General features: G+C 40.1%; 2 protein-coding genes and 1 long non-coding RNA gene across 3 annotated transcripts in view; 2 read left to right on the top strand and 1 right to left on the bottom strand.

Moving 5' to 3' along the window:
• Positions 1–17968, bottom strand: part of ncam1a (neural cell adhesion molecule 1a) — a 247929-nt gene that overhangs the window by 77580 nt on the left and 152381 nt on the right. The window lies entirely within an intron of this gene.
• Positions 7388–12024, top strand: LOC310996802. The gene is made up of 3 exons (XR_014595916.1): positions 7388–7419; positions 8342–8412; positions 11524–12024. It is a non-coding gene; the product is annotated as an uncharacterized lncRNA (long non-coding RNA).
• Positions 12216–13722, top strand: LOC310997224 (uncharacterized protein; the record flags this gene model as incomplete). The annotated part of the gene is made up of 4 exons (XM_083986901.1): positions 12216–12560; positions 12747–12902; positions 13065–13157; positions 13397–13722. The coding sequence occupies 4 exons, from the start codon at positions 12216–12218 to the stop codon at positions 13712–13714; spliced, it is 912 nt and encodes a 303-aa protein (XP_083843027.1). The 3' UTR covers positions 13715–13722.

The raw sequence follows: 17968 nt of genomic DNA, 5'->3' as shown, positions 1-17968 counted from the left end.
CTGAATGAAACCAAAAGAACACGATCAGTTTCAAATATCACTTTTTACTTCTTTACAACTTAAAATTTCAGTCATAAATACTACTCCTTGTCCCAGATACTTTATTATAACAGACCATATAAAATTAGAGCTAAGAAGCCATGATATATTGTCCTGTCTTTTTACCTAACCCAAACCACTACTGTATGCTGCTTTAGAAGACCAAACTTAAAGAGGTATTAAGCAGGATTAAAAAGCACCAGAGTAATTGTGATGCACATGGGCAGGCGGAGGGTAAGCAAAACAGAGGAAAAGCGACCAGACTTACATAGTTCCTCTTTAAATGAACATAAAAAGAAGAGAAAGTAAAAGCATCCTTTTCACGCAAAAAAACAAGAAAGTTGTAAAGAGGGCAAGAGTAGTGTTTAAGAGAGAAAATAATATAGGGCAAATTACACTCAGAAGGAGGCTTCAAAATCACAGCTATCACAATGTAATTTCCCTAATGCCAGACAGTAATTGTGAATCTGGCGTTTGCACTCAGTGTAATGACACAACAAAGCCAATTTGGTCCAGCCATTAACATGAAGGTAAAAACAGATGTGTTAAACATTAACGGAACTCGTATTCCTCACCAGATGTATTCAGTAAAAAGCACATTTGCCAGGAAATGTAACATTCAGGCTCTTTTTTTATAAATGTAGCACAGCGGAACTGAAAAGGTGTTTTCATCAAGAGGAGGGGGCAACTTTGAGAGGGTGCTCCTTCCCTGGGAGGCATTGTCACCATCCATGCCCCCTGAAACACAAGGCAACGCCATGTTCACAGTGATCTGACCCACTGAGGCTCATAAAGGGAGAGGTCTGCTCTTGGCAGAATGAAGAGTCCTGCTCCATTCTTCCTGACTGCCAGAAAGCACTTCAGATGTGAATGCATTCTTTGAATATATAAATGGGGGTGGCCAAGGTAAACTGCTGTGTTATGCAGCTTTTTCATAAAGTGATATGTTACTTGCTGTCAAGACTGTCTCACGAATTGCTTGTGGTTCATGATAATAATAAAACTGGATGAAATAGAGATTCAATCTTATTTAATAACAGACTGATACAATATACAGTTTCATTTCATTAAAAAGTTATATAGTGATATTGCATTGTATGCTCTGATGTGTATGATTTGGATGGACATGTGCTGATGCCTTAAAATGTTGTATTTTAAATCATACATCATGTATTGTAAGCTAAAACGTCCAGAAACGGAAGTCTGATCCTTCCAAGCACTCAAATTAAAATAGACTTGACCTAGAATATGTGAGTGAAAAGGTAAATGAGGAAGTCCAGAAGCAGAGGAGCGCAGGGGGAGGGAGGTGTAGATTCACAGAACGGATAGAAAGAAGTGCTTGTCATAGTGAAGAGAGAGCTTAGATAAAGGATGAAGCTATCTGTGCCCTGATGTGCTCACTCATGACACCAATCTAATATCTAGCCACTAAGCCATGCCCCTCACTTTCAGTCCTCTCCTAAGACTCATATCCCTCTCTGTCTACTCTCAAGAGTCCTTCTTTACTCTTCATACTCTGCTTAGACACCTATAGTCACATCACCCTGCACTTACACAAACAGCATATCCACTATCATTAAGATCAGTGTAGAGAAGGCAGCATGTGGGGGTATTACGGAAAGAAAACTCTGTAAATCAGTGTAAATCTAAACTTTGGGAGGAAAAAGCCCGCTGGATATTTTTCAGAATTACATCCTTTGTTGTCATATGCATGGTTGCATGCTTTCATTTATATCATAATTGGCACAACACTGATCTATGCAAAACATAATACCCTTTTCCCTTCAGTAATGTTGGTCTGTGCCTCTCAACTATGATTTGTGTTCTTTCAAGAAGAACGTTTTCTTAATAAAAGGCAGAGCTGCAGACAGGAGATTTGACTCGAGTCTGCTTTAAGTCATGAAAATGAGAACTTGAGACTACTTGAACTTTCTCCAAAAGATTTCAAAGCGATGATAAAGAGTTTGTGAAACTAATATGCAGCAAAACTACTTTACCAGGTTATTAAATCTTGACCAGTTGGGACCATACGCCAGACCTCACAATTCAGGCTGTGAGCTATAGTCATTACTTCAGGACCCTGACATGGAATAATCGTAGCCATTAGCCATGTAGATGTATGGCTAGTCTTAGCTCTGTCTGGTGTAATACATTTTGAGAGCTGAGTCTCTGTAATTCAGCAACTGGCTTTAATATTCTTCTTACATTACACACTACAGTAAAAACATTTGTGTGGTCAAAGCTGCAACATGAGCGGCATATTTTAAACCAGATTGTTGGAAACTTCCCTTAAAGCACATCTTTACTCCAGTGTGAATGGGAGAAGCCCTGAATAAATAGAAACAAATCTGGCACATAAACAAGTGAACAGGGTGACCTAGCTCCAGCTAATCTGAGCTCTGAGCTGAAGTGAATGCTGTGATAATATTAGAGGATGAAAACTTAACAGACACTGATGTCAGACAGCAAGAGAAAGAATTAACATAATCCCCAAAGGGTGCTATTAACACACAGTCAGCTAACATGGCGGCAAAGTAGGGCTAGGCTAGAACTAGCTAGGATAACTAGCTAACTATGGTGACTCAGACTGAAGAAGCCCTGGGAAAATTTTGGGTGTTCTGGTTCACCCACTGAGTTTTAACTCATGCTGCTGCAAATATTTCTGTCTGCACAGCAGCTGTGCTTCTGACAAATACTTGTATAAATAAAGTTCCAATCTGCTGCTCTTTTCCTTGAGACTTTCACTGCCATGTCCCTTGTATTTCCAGCTTTTCAGGACAGCACAACAGTATAACTAGAGATGACAGTTTCCACCATCAAACCTTAGTGCAGCCTGTTCTGTCTTTTTTGGGGTTAGTAAAAAAAACAAAACAAAAAAAAAACAGACAGGTTGTTCCCTGAAACCATCCACAGAGGCAATTAGAGGCCACAGCAACCAAGACACCGAAAGCTATTTCACTACATCCACATAGAAGACGGTTTCCAACAGTTACCTTTCTCCTCACAGCAACTGTTTGCTCATTAATATCTCCTTATAAACCCAGTCTCTTAAAAAGTATCCTGAACACGACATAAATAACTCAGCAGCAGCAAATACACCAAAAAAAAAGAGAGAAAGCCTCATAAATTACGTTTTCTATCAGTGTACTAAGAGGAACGGCACCGTAGAAACACAGGTCATTCTGTTGGTCCCAGTTCCCCCAGGGAGCAATTACATTTCCTCCAAACTTAAAGCAACACAATAACAGAACATTTGAACCTTACCGTTACTACCTCATAAAAATAAAATGCCCATCCGGGTTCTAATTAAAACCAGAGATAAACAAGAAAACAATGAAACAGCAATTTATTTTTCTATTTCTCACCATTTTGCTTATTAAAATTCTCAACTCCCTTTCATAAGCATGCAGGGCAATGGGATCAGAATGAAATTACATTGGTATTATTCTTTCATAAACAAAGGGAGGCATGGTCTTTTACAAGGAGCTAAACTATTAATTAACTTCCTCTTACCTGAGAATACAGTACATCCATACATACACCCATAAACACATTCACACAGGCATGCTGTGTTTGCCTAGTTAATAGCTTGCAGAGCACCCTGATTATTCAAGTTATTAATTTGACAAAGTTAGAAAAGAACTTCGATGGAGGAGCATCTAAAGCTACTCACACTAAGCTCAGAAGCGATATTAGCAATGGTGCATTAATTTGCTGATAATCCCTCTATACTTTGAAGCAAATATGCCTGTGAGGTTTTAGTAACAATGACCAAAACCACAGAGTGAAGATATGAGCGCTGACCATTCTCCAGCGAGAGGATTATGGACTCTTCAGCCCGCTACTGTAAATAGGCTTTAGGCATCTTACCGGCAGACTTCTTTAATTCCAAATTATGTAAGTGCACAAATATTTATACAGGCAATGGCCATTATTACTTCATTTCAGGATGCGCGAGTTTGCTAAGTGAACAAACAAGAAGTAGTCGGTTCTGCGGGGGAAAACCTGAGGTTTGGGGCAGCTTCTTCCCCGTCTTGGATCAGGAGGTTTGCATGCCTAATTGGAGCCTGGCAGCCGGTGGTGACTGGCTCCATTACAAGGAGGCTACAACAGTCAGCTGTTGGTGCTTAACATGCAAGTCATGATGGAGCAAGCACACACTATGCAGGGGCAGACAGCACTGTGTAGGGCCATGCTGGGATGCATACATCACCGGCACATAAACACAGGAAGCAACTCTCAGAGGATGTACTGCAGATGCACGATTTTGCATCCAAGGTTTCACTTTTCTCCTCGTATACCTGAACCGTCGAGTGCTATTGTTAAATCTCGAGTGCTGTTGCTCATAAATCACTGTAGTCTGACAAAAGGTAAAGACGTTAAAAATGAGGACAAAAACCTGAGCGAGATCCAAGCACACACCTGATGTCACTGTCTCTTTCCAACAGGAGCAATCTTATTTTTCCCATCTCTTAGAAAATTGGGTAGACGGATTCCTATTTAATTCCCCTCAGGCAGTAAAGAGAAAAGTTGATGGATTCTTGAAACATTATGAGATAATTCTGATCTTAAATTGGCACTATTCTATTTTATATGAATCTTATGAAGCGTTTTTACCACTGTTTGCCATCTGAAATGAGAGAGAGATGAGAAAAACTGGAGGAAGGACGAGATCCAAATAGTTATACGATATGCCACATTACACTGAGCTGCTGTCAAAATACAAATACAAGCTAATACTTCAGTGGCATTTCTCTTGCGGAATTTCAGCAGCTACTAAAAAAACACCTCTGAGACCAGGTGAAGTAGAATCTATTCTTAGAATCCAGTGGGATTTTCTACTGCAAGTATTCACTTCACATGGGCAGTAATGAGGGGGCACTGAGGCATAGTTTGGAGCTAAGATGGGAAATGACCATGTCTCTGACTGAATCTAGCCTGACTTCTTATTCTGAGTAAGACAAGACAGGGAAAAAAATCAAATCAAACCATCTATTTAGGTATTTCTTCCAGTCATCAATTCTAGTCATCACCTTTACAGGACCCCCAGGATTTGTGCAAATTCTTCCTCAATTTAAGTGGGTTAAATACTGAAATAAAGTTCTGTATGTTTTGTACAAGGTGGAGGTACACACACACTCTCCTGTGGGCTGAACTATACTGTACATGCTGTACTGCAGATTCATTGATGCTGATGTCATTGAGCAGACAGGTGCAATACTGTAGGTAAGTTAATCTTTTAGTCTTACATTTAAACTAGCAGCTTTCAAAAGCTTTGACACTTACAGCTCTGTTACTTGAAAAAAACAAAAACAAAAAAACAAAACAAAACTTGTCTCATAAAAAGTAAAATAAAACCACTTCAACTTTTTCAGAGCTGACTGAATTTTCAAACACCAAACAGAATAACTGTATCAATCACGACTGAGGTATGAGTGTCAGATATTAGCTCACCTGCGCGCCATCAAGCCCCTGTGCAAAGCCTCGTTCTGCTTCTATCTGAAAGCTTTGCAAGTCAAGTCACGTCAAGTCGACTTGTATTACCTGGTATCACATAGAGTCGGATGTCTCGATGGACAAAACAGACCCACCTCTGCCTCTAACCTCTCCCTAACCCTCTCAGACTTCAAGAAACTTCAACACAAAGTTCAATAGGAATTCTGGCAGTCATTTTCAACACCTCCACTACAGACTTTACAGCACTGCATAAAAACCCAGACACACCTTCCTGGTCCCAGCTCCCAATACACTCCCCGACATCTTACTTACTAAAACCCTCTCTCTCTCTGACTTGCCAGCCAATCCACAGAAACACCTGTCATGGCTTCCAGCAGGGTGTAACCCCCAGTGTGATCTCTACGCACAAAAAAAAAACATCACAACATGTTCCTCCCTCTTTTTATTTTCTTCATTCTTCTTTTAAATACGACCTCTGTAAACCTCCTGCCACTGAACACACACACACTTGCATTTCTGAGGCTTTCGGGCCTTGAACCATCCTCTTGGTGCACGCAACAAATCCACTTGCCCTTGCCCATTGTTGCGAACATAGTGATGACTCAACAGACCATATCCCTCTTGTCTTTGTGACTCCTGCCGTCTTTGCCCCAATACTGAACCCTGCTTCAAAGCCACTTAGATCTTTTTTCCGCTTGCCATATTGATCCAAAAGCAGAGTGTTAGTGTTAGAGATGTCACGGAGCATGACAGGATGTTAGCTGCTTTATTTCATCATGTAGAACAGCTGTGTGGAAGAATGTGAATTTTTTATGTAGCACTCATTTATTCATGTTATCATTCAATGTGTCACGTCTGTTTACATATAGAGCTAGAGTTGCATTATGCCTGCCATACTCTAGAAGACTTTGAAAAGTAGAACTAAAGTCTGACACCACCTGCAGACAATGTGCCATTGAGTTAGTTTTTGAGTTAGTTAGTAAGTATTATAATTGTCACGGTTTTCCCCGAAACTGTGTTTGGACATTTCCTGTTTTATTTTGAAATGTATTTACTGCTGGCCCCACACCAAACAAATCCTACTCTTGTGCCATCCAAGAGTCGCTTCTACACTTGCTATGAGCTGATTCCTGTTGTAGAAAGCAACAGGTACAAAAACTAACAGTAATATTATTAAACATGATTGATCTAAGACCACCGGCATACAGCAAGATCAAGATGATGAACGCCAACAAAACTATGATTTTATTCCAATTTTGGAAATTTCTCAGATGGTGAAATTGACTGAAAAGTTGTTTGGTGTGAGGAAGACTACTACAAGAGGCAGTAAAGCAGCAGTAGTAGTATAGTACCAGTAGTAATTCTTCATGCCCACCTGCACTTTAAATCGAAATGCATTTGCAGGTGAGCAGTGAATCTACACAGCAGCTGTTACATTCAGCCTCCTAACAGAACTTACTTTGAGCATTATGTTTCCAATTTGTGTTTCAGAGCCAGATAAATTAGCCTTTCAGAGGCACATTCCAAACTGTCGCCACCACTTATCATTAACCTGCTGTACTTTGAGACAGCGCACAAAGCACTAAGCGGCCGTTTCTACACTCAAAAAAAGGAAATGTCATTGTTGTTGGCTTTAAAAGATAGTATTATATTTGAATTACTCAAAAACCACGAGTTTTTTATGTCAACTTAAGTTGGTTGTGGTAGTTGAAAGCAAAAATATGCAATGTCAGGTTTACTTGATTGTGTTAGTTAACCCTACTCAACTCTATCATGTAAAACCAAAAGCAGTAGTAGTTTGTCCCTCTGAGGACACCACTCATCCCTTCTAATCTCGTTCACAATCACGCGAGATTACGTTACCTCCGCCATTTTCCTTTTCGCGGCACATGGAGGAACACACCAGCCATCCTCGAAATAGAGGTAAGTAAACTCATTTTTCCTGCCATTGTTTCAAAAAGCAAGTAGAGTTCTTCCAATTAGCTCGGTTAGCGTCGTTAGCTCGGTTAGCACGGCTACAGTCGAACTTGAGCGGCCTGTTTATGAAACGAAATGAGTAGCACTTTTTTTTTTTTTTTTTTTTTTAACATGACCTTACATGCGTCTTTTTCCGGTCAGTCGCCATGGAAACATGACGCTCTCCAGTGGTGGAGTGTTTAGGCCTACAGTCTATGGTTTGGACCAGAGTGAAAACAACAACACACATGAGCTGAAAAATGAAATAACATATTACTGTATACACCAGTGTGTCTGAAAACAACAACTGTGGCTGCATCTAGGCAGTTTTCAAATCAATTATTTATTCCTAGATTTAAATGTATTATTTTTTAGTTGTGTCTGACTGTCAAACTAGACAATGAAAGAAAGCTAAATGTCTTTCTTTTGCTATTCAGTTTTAACCTGAACCCCTTACTACAATAATAATAATATTCATGCAGGCGTAGTAGCATTCATGCAGGCGTACACACACACACACACACACACACACACACACACACACACACACACACACACACACACACACACACACACACACACACACACACTTTCAAATTTATTTATTTATTTTTACTGCAAAAATTCTTCATCAATGTACTACTTTGGGGGATTTCTTCTGTGGTTTGGGAATTTATGGAGATTTGGGTGCTCCTGGATCCTCAACTGGGTCTATAAGGCTTATGAGTAATTGAACAAAATAAATGAATAAATTAATCACAAATTATATTTTTACTGAAGGGGTAGTGGTTTGCCAAATGAGGGGAAGCCTGGCAAAGCAATTGAAGGATCTGTTGCATAGGACTGCCTTTAATGTTTTGATTCTAATCTCACTTTCTTTTTTCAACAGATATGAATGTGGTCTTGTAAAGACTGTGGGACAACTGTATCAACAAGAGTCCATCTACTAAAACACTACAGGTTAGCTCATGGCAATTTTGGCCGCAGGCACCCATACCCATGCACTTATTCTGATTGCCCGTGTGTATTCAAAACTTGGAATGCTCTTCATAGTCATTTAAGCAGGTCACATATTAATCAAAGTGTTGAAAAATGTGTTACTTCAGCTACATTTAACTGTCAGTTGTGTACAAGCACTTACATAGGATCACCGCAAGAGTATTTTTGTCACATCAATAACCATCTCAAGAGCCATGAAACAGTGAATTGTATGTTTCAGGGCTGCTCTTTCCAGACAAATATTTATGGTACTTTCAAGTCCCACAGAAATAGAAAACACACTCCATATTCTCTTAAAGATTTTAAAGTAGGTATTGTAAACACTAGTGAAGCAGAAAATTTAGCAGATGGTGACACTGATAATTCAGCTCATAGTGGTGAGTGTGATGTCGATTCTGATAGTGAAATAGAAACTGAAACAAAAGAACAGGATTTATCGAAGACTATAGAGCTGAAATTAGGATCTCTTTTACTAAAACTTGAAAACTATTTCCATGTTCCACGCACAGCAATAGATGAATTGCTTGCTGAATTGCATTATTTGATAGGATCTGCATCTGTGCCCATATCAAATGAAGCAATTCAAGAAACCTTGAGAAATCACAATATCTCTGTGGACCAGATAGTAATTAAAGAATTGACCACTGCATTATCTTCATGTAATCCTTTATTAAAAGGTATAGCAAAGGATGGCCCACTAGCCACTGCTCATAAACGCAGCAAGTATTACAAAGAAAATTTTGACATCGTTGATCCAGTAGAGTACATACTTGACTCAAAAACAAGACGAACCTTCCAGTATATTCCTGTTCTGAAAACCTTAGAGCAGTTACTCAAACAGAAAAATATACTTTGTAAAGTTGTTGATAGTCATTCAGACCAGCATTCAGTACATGGGGAGTATAGATGTTATCAAGATGGTTGTCACTTTAAAAATAATGAGTTTCTCGCAGGTGAGGAATTAAGACTGTCGTTGTGCCTTTACATAGATGACTTCGAGATCTGCAATCCCTTAGGGACGTCACGAAAAAAACATAAACTTTGTGGAGTTTATTGGATTTTAGGGAACTTGCTGCCAGTTTGTCAGTCATCACTGAACTCAATTTATCTTGCATTACTTTGTAAAAGTGAAGATGTAAAAACATTTGGCTATAAAAAAATATTTGAGCCTTTTCTGCGTGATCTTGTCACATTAGAGCAACAGGGTGTTTTCATTGATCATCTAGGAACATTCATCAGAGGTACTGTGCAGTGTGTAGTGGCCGACAACCTTGGTGCTCATGGATTAGCTGGGTTCGTGGAGAGTTTTTCTGGGGATTTTGTCTGTCGGTTTTGTACTGCTACACGCAGTGAAATTCAGTCACAGGAGGTCAAAGAGGGTGGCTTCAGTCTCAGAACTAAAGAGCTACATCATGCACATGTAGCAAGTGCATTTGAGCAAGGTAAACCCTGTTGTGGAGTCAAAACTACATGTGCTTTAGCTGAGAGCCTTTCATTCTTTGAGGTTACGGCAGGTTTCCCCCCAGATCTCGCTCATGACCTTTTTGAGGGGATAGTACCCGTTGAACTTGCTCAATGTTTTGGATTGTTGTTAGCCAAGAAGTACTTCACTTTTGATGGTTTAAATGAACTAATTCAGGCTTTCCCATACAAGTGGGGGGACAAAACGAATCGTCCGCAGATATTGCCACGTGCTTTCCAAAGTAAAAAAAATATTGGTGGCAACTCACATGAGAACTGGTGTCTAATAAGACTAATACCACTGATTGTTGGAAAACTAATTCCAGAAGACGAACCAGCTTGGCAGCTTATATTAGATTTGAAGGATATTGTTGATCTGGTTGTTTGCCCTGTACATACCAATGAGTCAATTGCATACTTGGAGACCAAAATATCAGAGCACAGATACAAGTATTGCACACTTTTCCCAGAAAGAAAGCTCTTACCAAAACAGCATTACCTGGAGCATTATCCGGCACTGATCCTTCTCTTTGGTCCACTTGTTTCTTTCTGGACTCTCAGGTTTGAATCGAAGCACAGTTATTTTAAACAAGTTGTGAGGCATACCAACTGTTTTAAAAACATAACATTGTCTTTGGCCACTAAACATCAGCTCATGATTGGCCATAGTATGTTCTCATCCAGCTGTGAAAAAAACACTCTTGAGGTTGCACAAGTCTCAACAGTCCCTCTTGATGTCCTTAAAGAAGAGGTAGCAGTTAGCCTCCATCAGAAGTACCCTGATCTTACTGTTGTCAATCTAGCACAGAATGTATCTGCTGATGGCATCAACTTTAGAAGTGGCATGATAATAGTTCATGGATTTGTTGGTGGACTGCCAGACTTTGCCGAAATTGTGCAGATGTGTGTTTTGAAAGATGGACTCGCCTTCATAGTAAAAAAATTGAGCTCATGGTACAGAGAACACTACAGATCCTTTGAGTTGGATCCTTCTCCAAGGGATGTTTGTGTGATTGAACTGAGTCAACTTGTTGATCGTTACCCCCTCTGTGCTTACAAAGTTGGCACCCTCCGGATGGTTACTTTGAAAAGATACATACATTCTTCAGGTAATATTAAAGGAATCCTTGTTTTGGGCAAAATGTAGTTTTTCTGACTAACCCAAACTTACACAATATGTTTAGATACCTTTTTTCTCCTCTGTACATCCACTGGTTCTTTTGATACTGGTTAGCATCTTGTGTAGCTTGGCATAAAGTCTTGGCATACCTCTGTCAAAGTGAAAAAACAAATCTCACAGTTTAAAAGTTGTCTAATTTACAGTGTATTGTGTGTATTTGAAATACATTTTAATTTAGAAATTACAAGGGTTGAAAAAGATCCACCTGATCAGAGTGTTTAATGAAACTTTTTAGCCCCAAGTTGATTTAGTTGTACAGTAGTGGATACAGAACAAAGCCTTTTTTTTATTGTTCATATAGTGCAACACAGGGTGGGGAAACACAAACTTAGTCTTTACTTACTCTTAGTTTTCCATGACTTATGAGCCTAGTAAATGTCATGATACCTGTTAGTAGTGGTGTTTTTATACTAATATTCTCTCTCTTTCAGAGTAAGAGACTGATGTAAAGGTACACACGATGTCTACTCCAGCAAAGCTTCGGATAGTCCTAGGAGAAGATAACTGTGCAAAGCTAACTTTGCCCTCTGGAATACCGGACTCTGTGGACAGTCTTAAATTTGATATTCAAAAACAGTGTGGAATTGAAGGAGAGTTCAGACTGCAGTACATGGACAATGATTTTGACCAGTTTATGAACCTGACTTCAACAACAGATGTCCAAGACAAAGGAACACTAAAAGTGATTATACCAAGTAAGCAGTCAACACAGGCACCCAGTCATACTCCATTGGGGATGGATGATTCCTCTGCAGACACTGATATACTTTCATCCTCTGAGTCGACCACTTCAACTTCAACCTCATCCCCAACCTCGTCACTAAGATGTCAGGGCTGGCCACGCAGCTTCCCTATTCCTCCGTTCTCCTATGAAGTAGAGATGCAGCTGTCAAAGGCAAACCAGGAATTCCTCGCTGAAGGCAAGCGGCTGAACCCAAGTTTCAAAGTCAGGTCAGACATTTTGCAGGCCTTGGCTTCTGAAATAATGAAGTACACAACAGGATACCCTACCTCTGCACAGTTAGATGATGTTGCAGAAGCTTTGATCATGAAACATCCATGCTTAAAGGAACAGGGCTCTGTGTCTGGATACTACGGTTGGAAAATCAGCTTAAAGTACAAAATGGGCAACTACCGCACTAAGCTTAGGAGCTTGGGATGCCAAGAAATGAGCATTAACTCCATGAAGAACAGACAGCCTGGTAACTCGTCAAGTCCTAACCAAGTTAAGAAACCCAGGAGGGCCGAAGTTAATTTCTGCCCTCAGTACCCAGCTGGAGAAGATAAAGAGAGTCTTGAGAAGGAGCGAGAGGAACTGCTATCTGAGGTCAAGAAAAGGGGCAACCATCAGGTGATAAAAGAGAAAATGGAGAAAACTTTTGCCCATCGCCGGTATGAAGTGGTTCAAGACATGCCCTTCATCGCAGAATTCAAAAGTAGATGGCCCGCGCTTTTTATGGAACATGAGGCAAGTCTTGAATATTACTATTTGTAACAATTAAGATAGGTCTGTGTGTTGGGTTTTCTTTCAAATTCTTGCTCATTTGTCACTAATCAGGAGAGATGAGGGTTTTGAATTATATATTTGTACATTTTAAGTTGTGTGTTATTCTTCTGTACTTTGTGTTTTTGTCTTGTTGAAACTTGTCCCCAGATAAGTGCGGAGTTCACGCGGATAACCACCATCCCACTCATCCCAAAGTTTATGTCGCAGCTGGACCACTACTATGACAAGTTGGCAAGAGTTCTCCGTAAGAAAGGAGGAGCAGCAGGACGCAAAATCACAAACGTCATGGCTCTTATTGACCAGGTTTGTGTGTAATTACACACCCACACACAGAGTTGTTGCTAATTGGCCTGTAGTTAACTATTTTATGAATGTCTGAGTGACCTCTGCATGAAGACTGGCTGGCCAACTGATGTCTGATGTCAGTGACTTGTTATACAGTATATTTGTCTGTTGTGTTTCCAGAATGACTCCATCGAAACAAGGAGAGCTTGCAGCCTCCAAGCGGTGGCTTTGTATCTCAATGAAGACCCCGAAGAGCTAGTGAAGGAATACGGAGTAAGTGTTAGTCGTTTTAAAGTGATATTTTCATTCACCATTGAATAGAGGGCTAAATATGCTCTCATCAATGTTCTTTATTTATTTATCTATTTTTATTCAACTGACTTCACTAGTGGAGTTATCTAGTGAAGTTATCAAGGTGAATATTAAAATGGTGTAAATTTCATGTGAATTATGTACTTTCAGTGGGAGACTTTTTATTAAATTTTCTTGTCCCTTTTTGTCTTTGTTTTTAGAGTGAGGCCCCTGATGAAACCCAGAGAGATTTGGACCAGACGGTCATCGGCATCTATGTGATAAAACATCCAGGTGCAGATGTTGATCAACTTCCAGAAGATGTGGGCATCATCGTTGAAGGTGTGCAGGTGCTCTCTGGAATCAAAGATGTCGCCACAGCCTGTGCCTTACTGTTCGGTATCATCTACAGCTTGAACCTGAGCTATCCAACTGACCTCAGGTACATGTTTGAATTCATTCAAAAGATCGTGATGGAACTTGATGCACACAGGCTTTCAACCAAAATCCAGGTACTCAAAAACAAACTACTGGAATGAATGCATGAAGCCGTGACAGTGATGTGACCTGGAGGCTATTCATTGTACTGAAATGGTTTTGTTATTTTGACTCCTTGAGCTATAGTTTTGACTGTCTGTTAACATTTTTTTGTAATTTCTTACGGTTACTGTTGTGCCTAAAAGGTAGAAGTTTCAAATGGGACACTAAAGCAGTGGTATCAAACTACTGACCGGAGACCAAATGCTGCTTGTTGATGCTTTTGTCCTCTGTGGAGATTTTGTTGATTTGGCCCACAGGCATAAGATTGTTTGAGTGTTCTTCTTGTCATGATTTTTCTGTGGCATCATTATATGTCAAATTGTGTCATGATCATTTGTCAAATTACGTGTACAGCAGTTTCAGTTCTTATAAGCTGCCTCTTACTGTATCACTGTAAGCCCTAAAAGATTCTGGCAACCTCATGCTGTTAAAAAGCTTGTGCCCAAGATATATATATATGGCATAACCCTTGCCATGGCTGGAGTTAAGAGTTTGAATTTATTGGCAATATGTTTATTGAAAATTTAAAAAAATCTTGTGGCACTTTATAATGTTATGTTAAAATTTAGTTATGGGTGCTCTTTAAATCTCAGCTAATAACAACACATTGTTGCATGTGCAAGTACAAGCATTTTTATGCAGTGTTTTTGTATAACAGGCTGCGTTGAGTGGTTAATAAAAGTGCTGTTTGGAGAAAAGTTGTGATTATTTCCCCCTCTGTTAACAGCTTTTTTCTATTTTTATCATTTTAATTGGACAAACTAAACTCAGTTAAGACTGACTTAACCACATCAAGTTACTCTTACTCAATAACCATGTGTTGAAGTAATGTAAATCCAGTTCATTCGCTTAACTTAACCATATCACGTAAGCTTAATTTAGGCTTGTAACGCCGTATTATGTAATAATGACGCATTATGTAATAATGTAATAAATCTTCACGTCATTATGTAATAACGCTGCATTTTGTAATAATCTGCCGCATTTTGTAATAAAAATCTTGAACGCAATATGTAATAAACTTTGCCGCATTTTGTAATAAGTTGTTACATTTTGCATCACTTATTACATATTGCGGGTGTTACACTTTTTTATGAAAAAAATGTAATAATTTGGTGCATTATGTAATAAACCACCAAAATGGATGTCTTAATTAGAAAAAAAAGACATTAGGACCATCAGAATAACACTGACTTTAAGCATACCAGCATGCATGAATCATAAATATGAATTAATTTCTAAAACCAGTAGGACGGTCAAATCTAACTATCTATCTATCTATCCCACCGCTCCGCTCTGGGTGCTCCCTGAGGGGCACGCCACCAGATGCGCTTTTCTCCGTGCCGCTCGGCAGGCGCCTCGGCCCCTCAGATGTGTGTGTGTGTGGGTATGTGTATCATGTGTAGCCCGTATGTGTGTGTCGCCTGTGTGAATGTGTGTGTTAAATCTCGCTCGCGCTCTGTTAAGATGAATAAACAAATCGCTGCAGAGCACGAGCCTGGCACAGCCTGGATCAGCTGGGAAAATTTTGATAAAATGTTAAATCTGGTGAAAATCAGAGGCAAAATCACTTCCAGCATCATCAGCCCGATGAAATCCCACAGCTCGACCCCCCCCAGCTCGCCCCAGCTGCGGCTCCGGGGGCGGCGATCCCAGCCGCCCCTGCCGCTGCTGGAGCAGAGCTGGACCCGGCCTGGAGCTCCAGTCGGACCGTGGTCCATGTCATCCCTCCACAGACGAACATGAACCGGGCGTATTATTGTCGGTGGACAAGGGGGGAGGGAGAGACGCGGAGCGGTTACCATCCGCTTGGGACCCGCTGTCGGAGGAGACCGCTCTGGTTACATGCTGCTATTCAGACATGCCGCTATTTCGACATTGACTTCTAATTGTCGGAATAGCGGCATTAACATTATTTTTTAAGCGTCCCACTATTCCGACATTTTTTTTTTCATTGTCGGAGTAGCGGCACTTTACTATTTTTCAAACATTCCGCTTTTCCGACATTGATTGATTACGTTATAGTCAGACGTGTCCTTCTGATTTATTTTTATTTTTTCATCTGAGACACTGTTTCTCATACACAAATACATTGGCCTATTAGAGAAGAAAAAACAAACCCTCCAAGTTTAAAAACACACCGGCGGCAGCGCACACTGATCTGCAGCTACTGAGACTGTTATTATTCAGTCACCTGAGTTTATCCTGCTGCTTTACATTGTTTTAACATAGGTAAAAGAAGAAAAAAAAGATTGTCTGGAATAAAGGGGCAGATTACATAAGAGTATTCTTTTTTCTGCTCCCTTTTGTTGAGATTTGGGAGGTTTTTGCCTGATTTATTGCCCGATGCCATGTATCTCGCTTTCTTTCCCCCTCCCTCCGCCCGTTGTCTTCGTTGTCACTTTGTTGTCGCTCCACAGAGCGCACATGGCTAATTAATATGCACGTGCTGACCATATATGGTTGTGTAGGCATTCCGGGGACGGAGGTGTGTTCACGTGGCACCATTCTTGGATCCAGTTATCAAAGTTGAGGTGCAGAGTTGTGCACGCACAGTTTGATAGATCTGAAAAAGGTGTAAATATGTTGGGTGTCTTTTCGCCGTAGGCCTAAGCAAAACATTTAGTAGCAGCAGTTTTACACTGCTAACTTACAGTTTTGATAAATGAGGCCCCAGGCCATAAGCCCAGAGCCCAGACGCTCACAGCTGCAGCTCCGCGGCTCATCCGCGGCGCTGTCCGTGGTGCTGAAGGTGACAGGTTAACTTGACAAACAAACTGCAGCATAGTTCTGTTTGTTTATCATATGTGTCAGTTTTGTTTGCGACTTGATAGTTTAGTTGTTGAGATTAAGAACATCACTCCCTCATCAAACCGGTGATAGACATGCTGAAAAGAAAAGAGAGAGAGAGACGCGCCTGGGTATCGCAGATGTAAAAAAAAAAAAAAAAAAAAAAAGACGTGTCGGAATAGCGGTATCAAAAAGTGTCGGACTACCGGCATGTCTAGATAGAGGGATGTCGTAATAGCGGGATGTCTAAATAGTGACATGTCGGAATAGCGGGATGTCTGAATAGCGGGCGGACCCCGACCGCTCTGCTCAGCGGGGAGGAGGAGCAGCGTGTATTATTGTTAATGTTTTTTTCTAATTAAGACATCCATTTTGGTGGTTTATTACATAATGCACCAAATTATTACATTTTTTTCATAAAAAAGTGTAACACCCGCAATATGTAATAAGTGATGCAAAATGTAACAACTTATTACAAAATGCGGCGAAGTTTATTACATATTGCGTTCAAGATTTTTATTACAAAATGCGGCAGATTATTACAAAATGCGGCGTTATTACATAATGACGTGAAGATTTATTACATTATTACATAATGCGTCATTATTACATAATGCGGCGTTACAAGGCTTCATACATAAAATGAAAGTAACCCAATTAAGTTAGAGTAACTTAAGTCACTGTTGTACAGTATACTTAACTATATTGAGTAAATGGTATACAAACTGGTTAATTTACATATACTTAACAAAGTTATGTGGAACCACTTGAAACAACATTTTTAAGTAAATCCAACAGAACTTTTCTTTGAGTGTATGTGCTGTGTGTGGGTGTCAGGCCTTAATCAAATTGACATATGTGTCAGCCACTAAGCTCCCTCTCTTCACATCTTTCAGTCATTCACCACTACAGCTTTGTCAGGATTATGCTTGTTGCCATCATTCCCCCTAACCTGCCACCACTTCAGTTGTCATACAAGAGTATTACAAGTGGAGAGGAGCGAATCTGGAAGAACACAATTGTGCGGTGCAAAAATCAACAGTGCAAAAATACTTGTTTGTTTTTTTTATCCGCCCCATTCACTTCACAGTGAAAAAAGTTTGATGGTGTGACACGGGCGACTTCCTACGGCCTCGGCATCTACCTACCAGCTATTAATCAGAATGCGCCATCTCACCTCTGGTTCTCAAAATAAACAACTCTGATATATTTCCAATAGCTGCTCCTCTCCTGTCGTTATTAATATCTGGCCATTGAACAGAGGCAAAACGGTGAAATGTCCCTCTTTGCTCTGACTAATTTGAGCCTTCTCTTTCTGACAGCACCTAATTACTAAACCTGGAGAGAATGCAGCACAAAAGGCAAAAAAGCTGACAAGGGCTGCAGAAGGGAAGAACAGCTACGGCATGAAATCTGGCTGTGAATAGATTACATGTAAAAGCAGCCAGGGTAAAGGGTGACTA

The sequence above is a fragment of the Trachurus trachurus genome (genome assembly GCF_905171665.1).
Source record: "Trachurus trachurus genome assembly, chromosome: 14".
Taxonomy (NCBI): Eukaryota; Metazoa; Chordata; class Actinopteri; order Carangiformes; family Carangidae; genus Trachurus; species Trachurus trachurus.
Note: the sequence above shows the minus strand (reverse complement) of the source record. Positions and strands in the feature narration are given on the sequence as shown.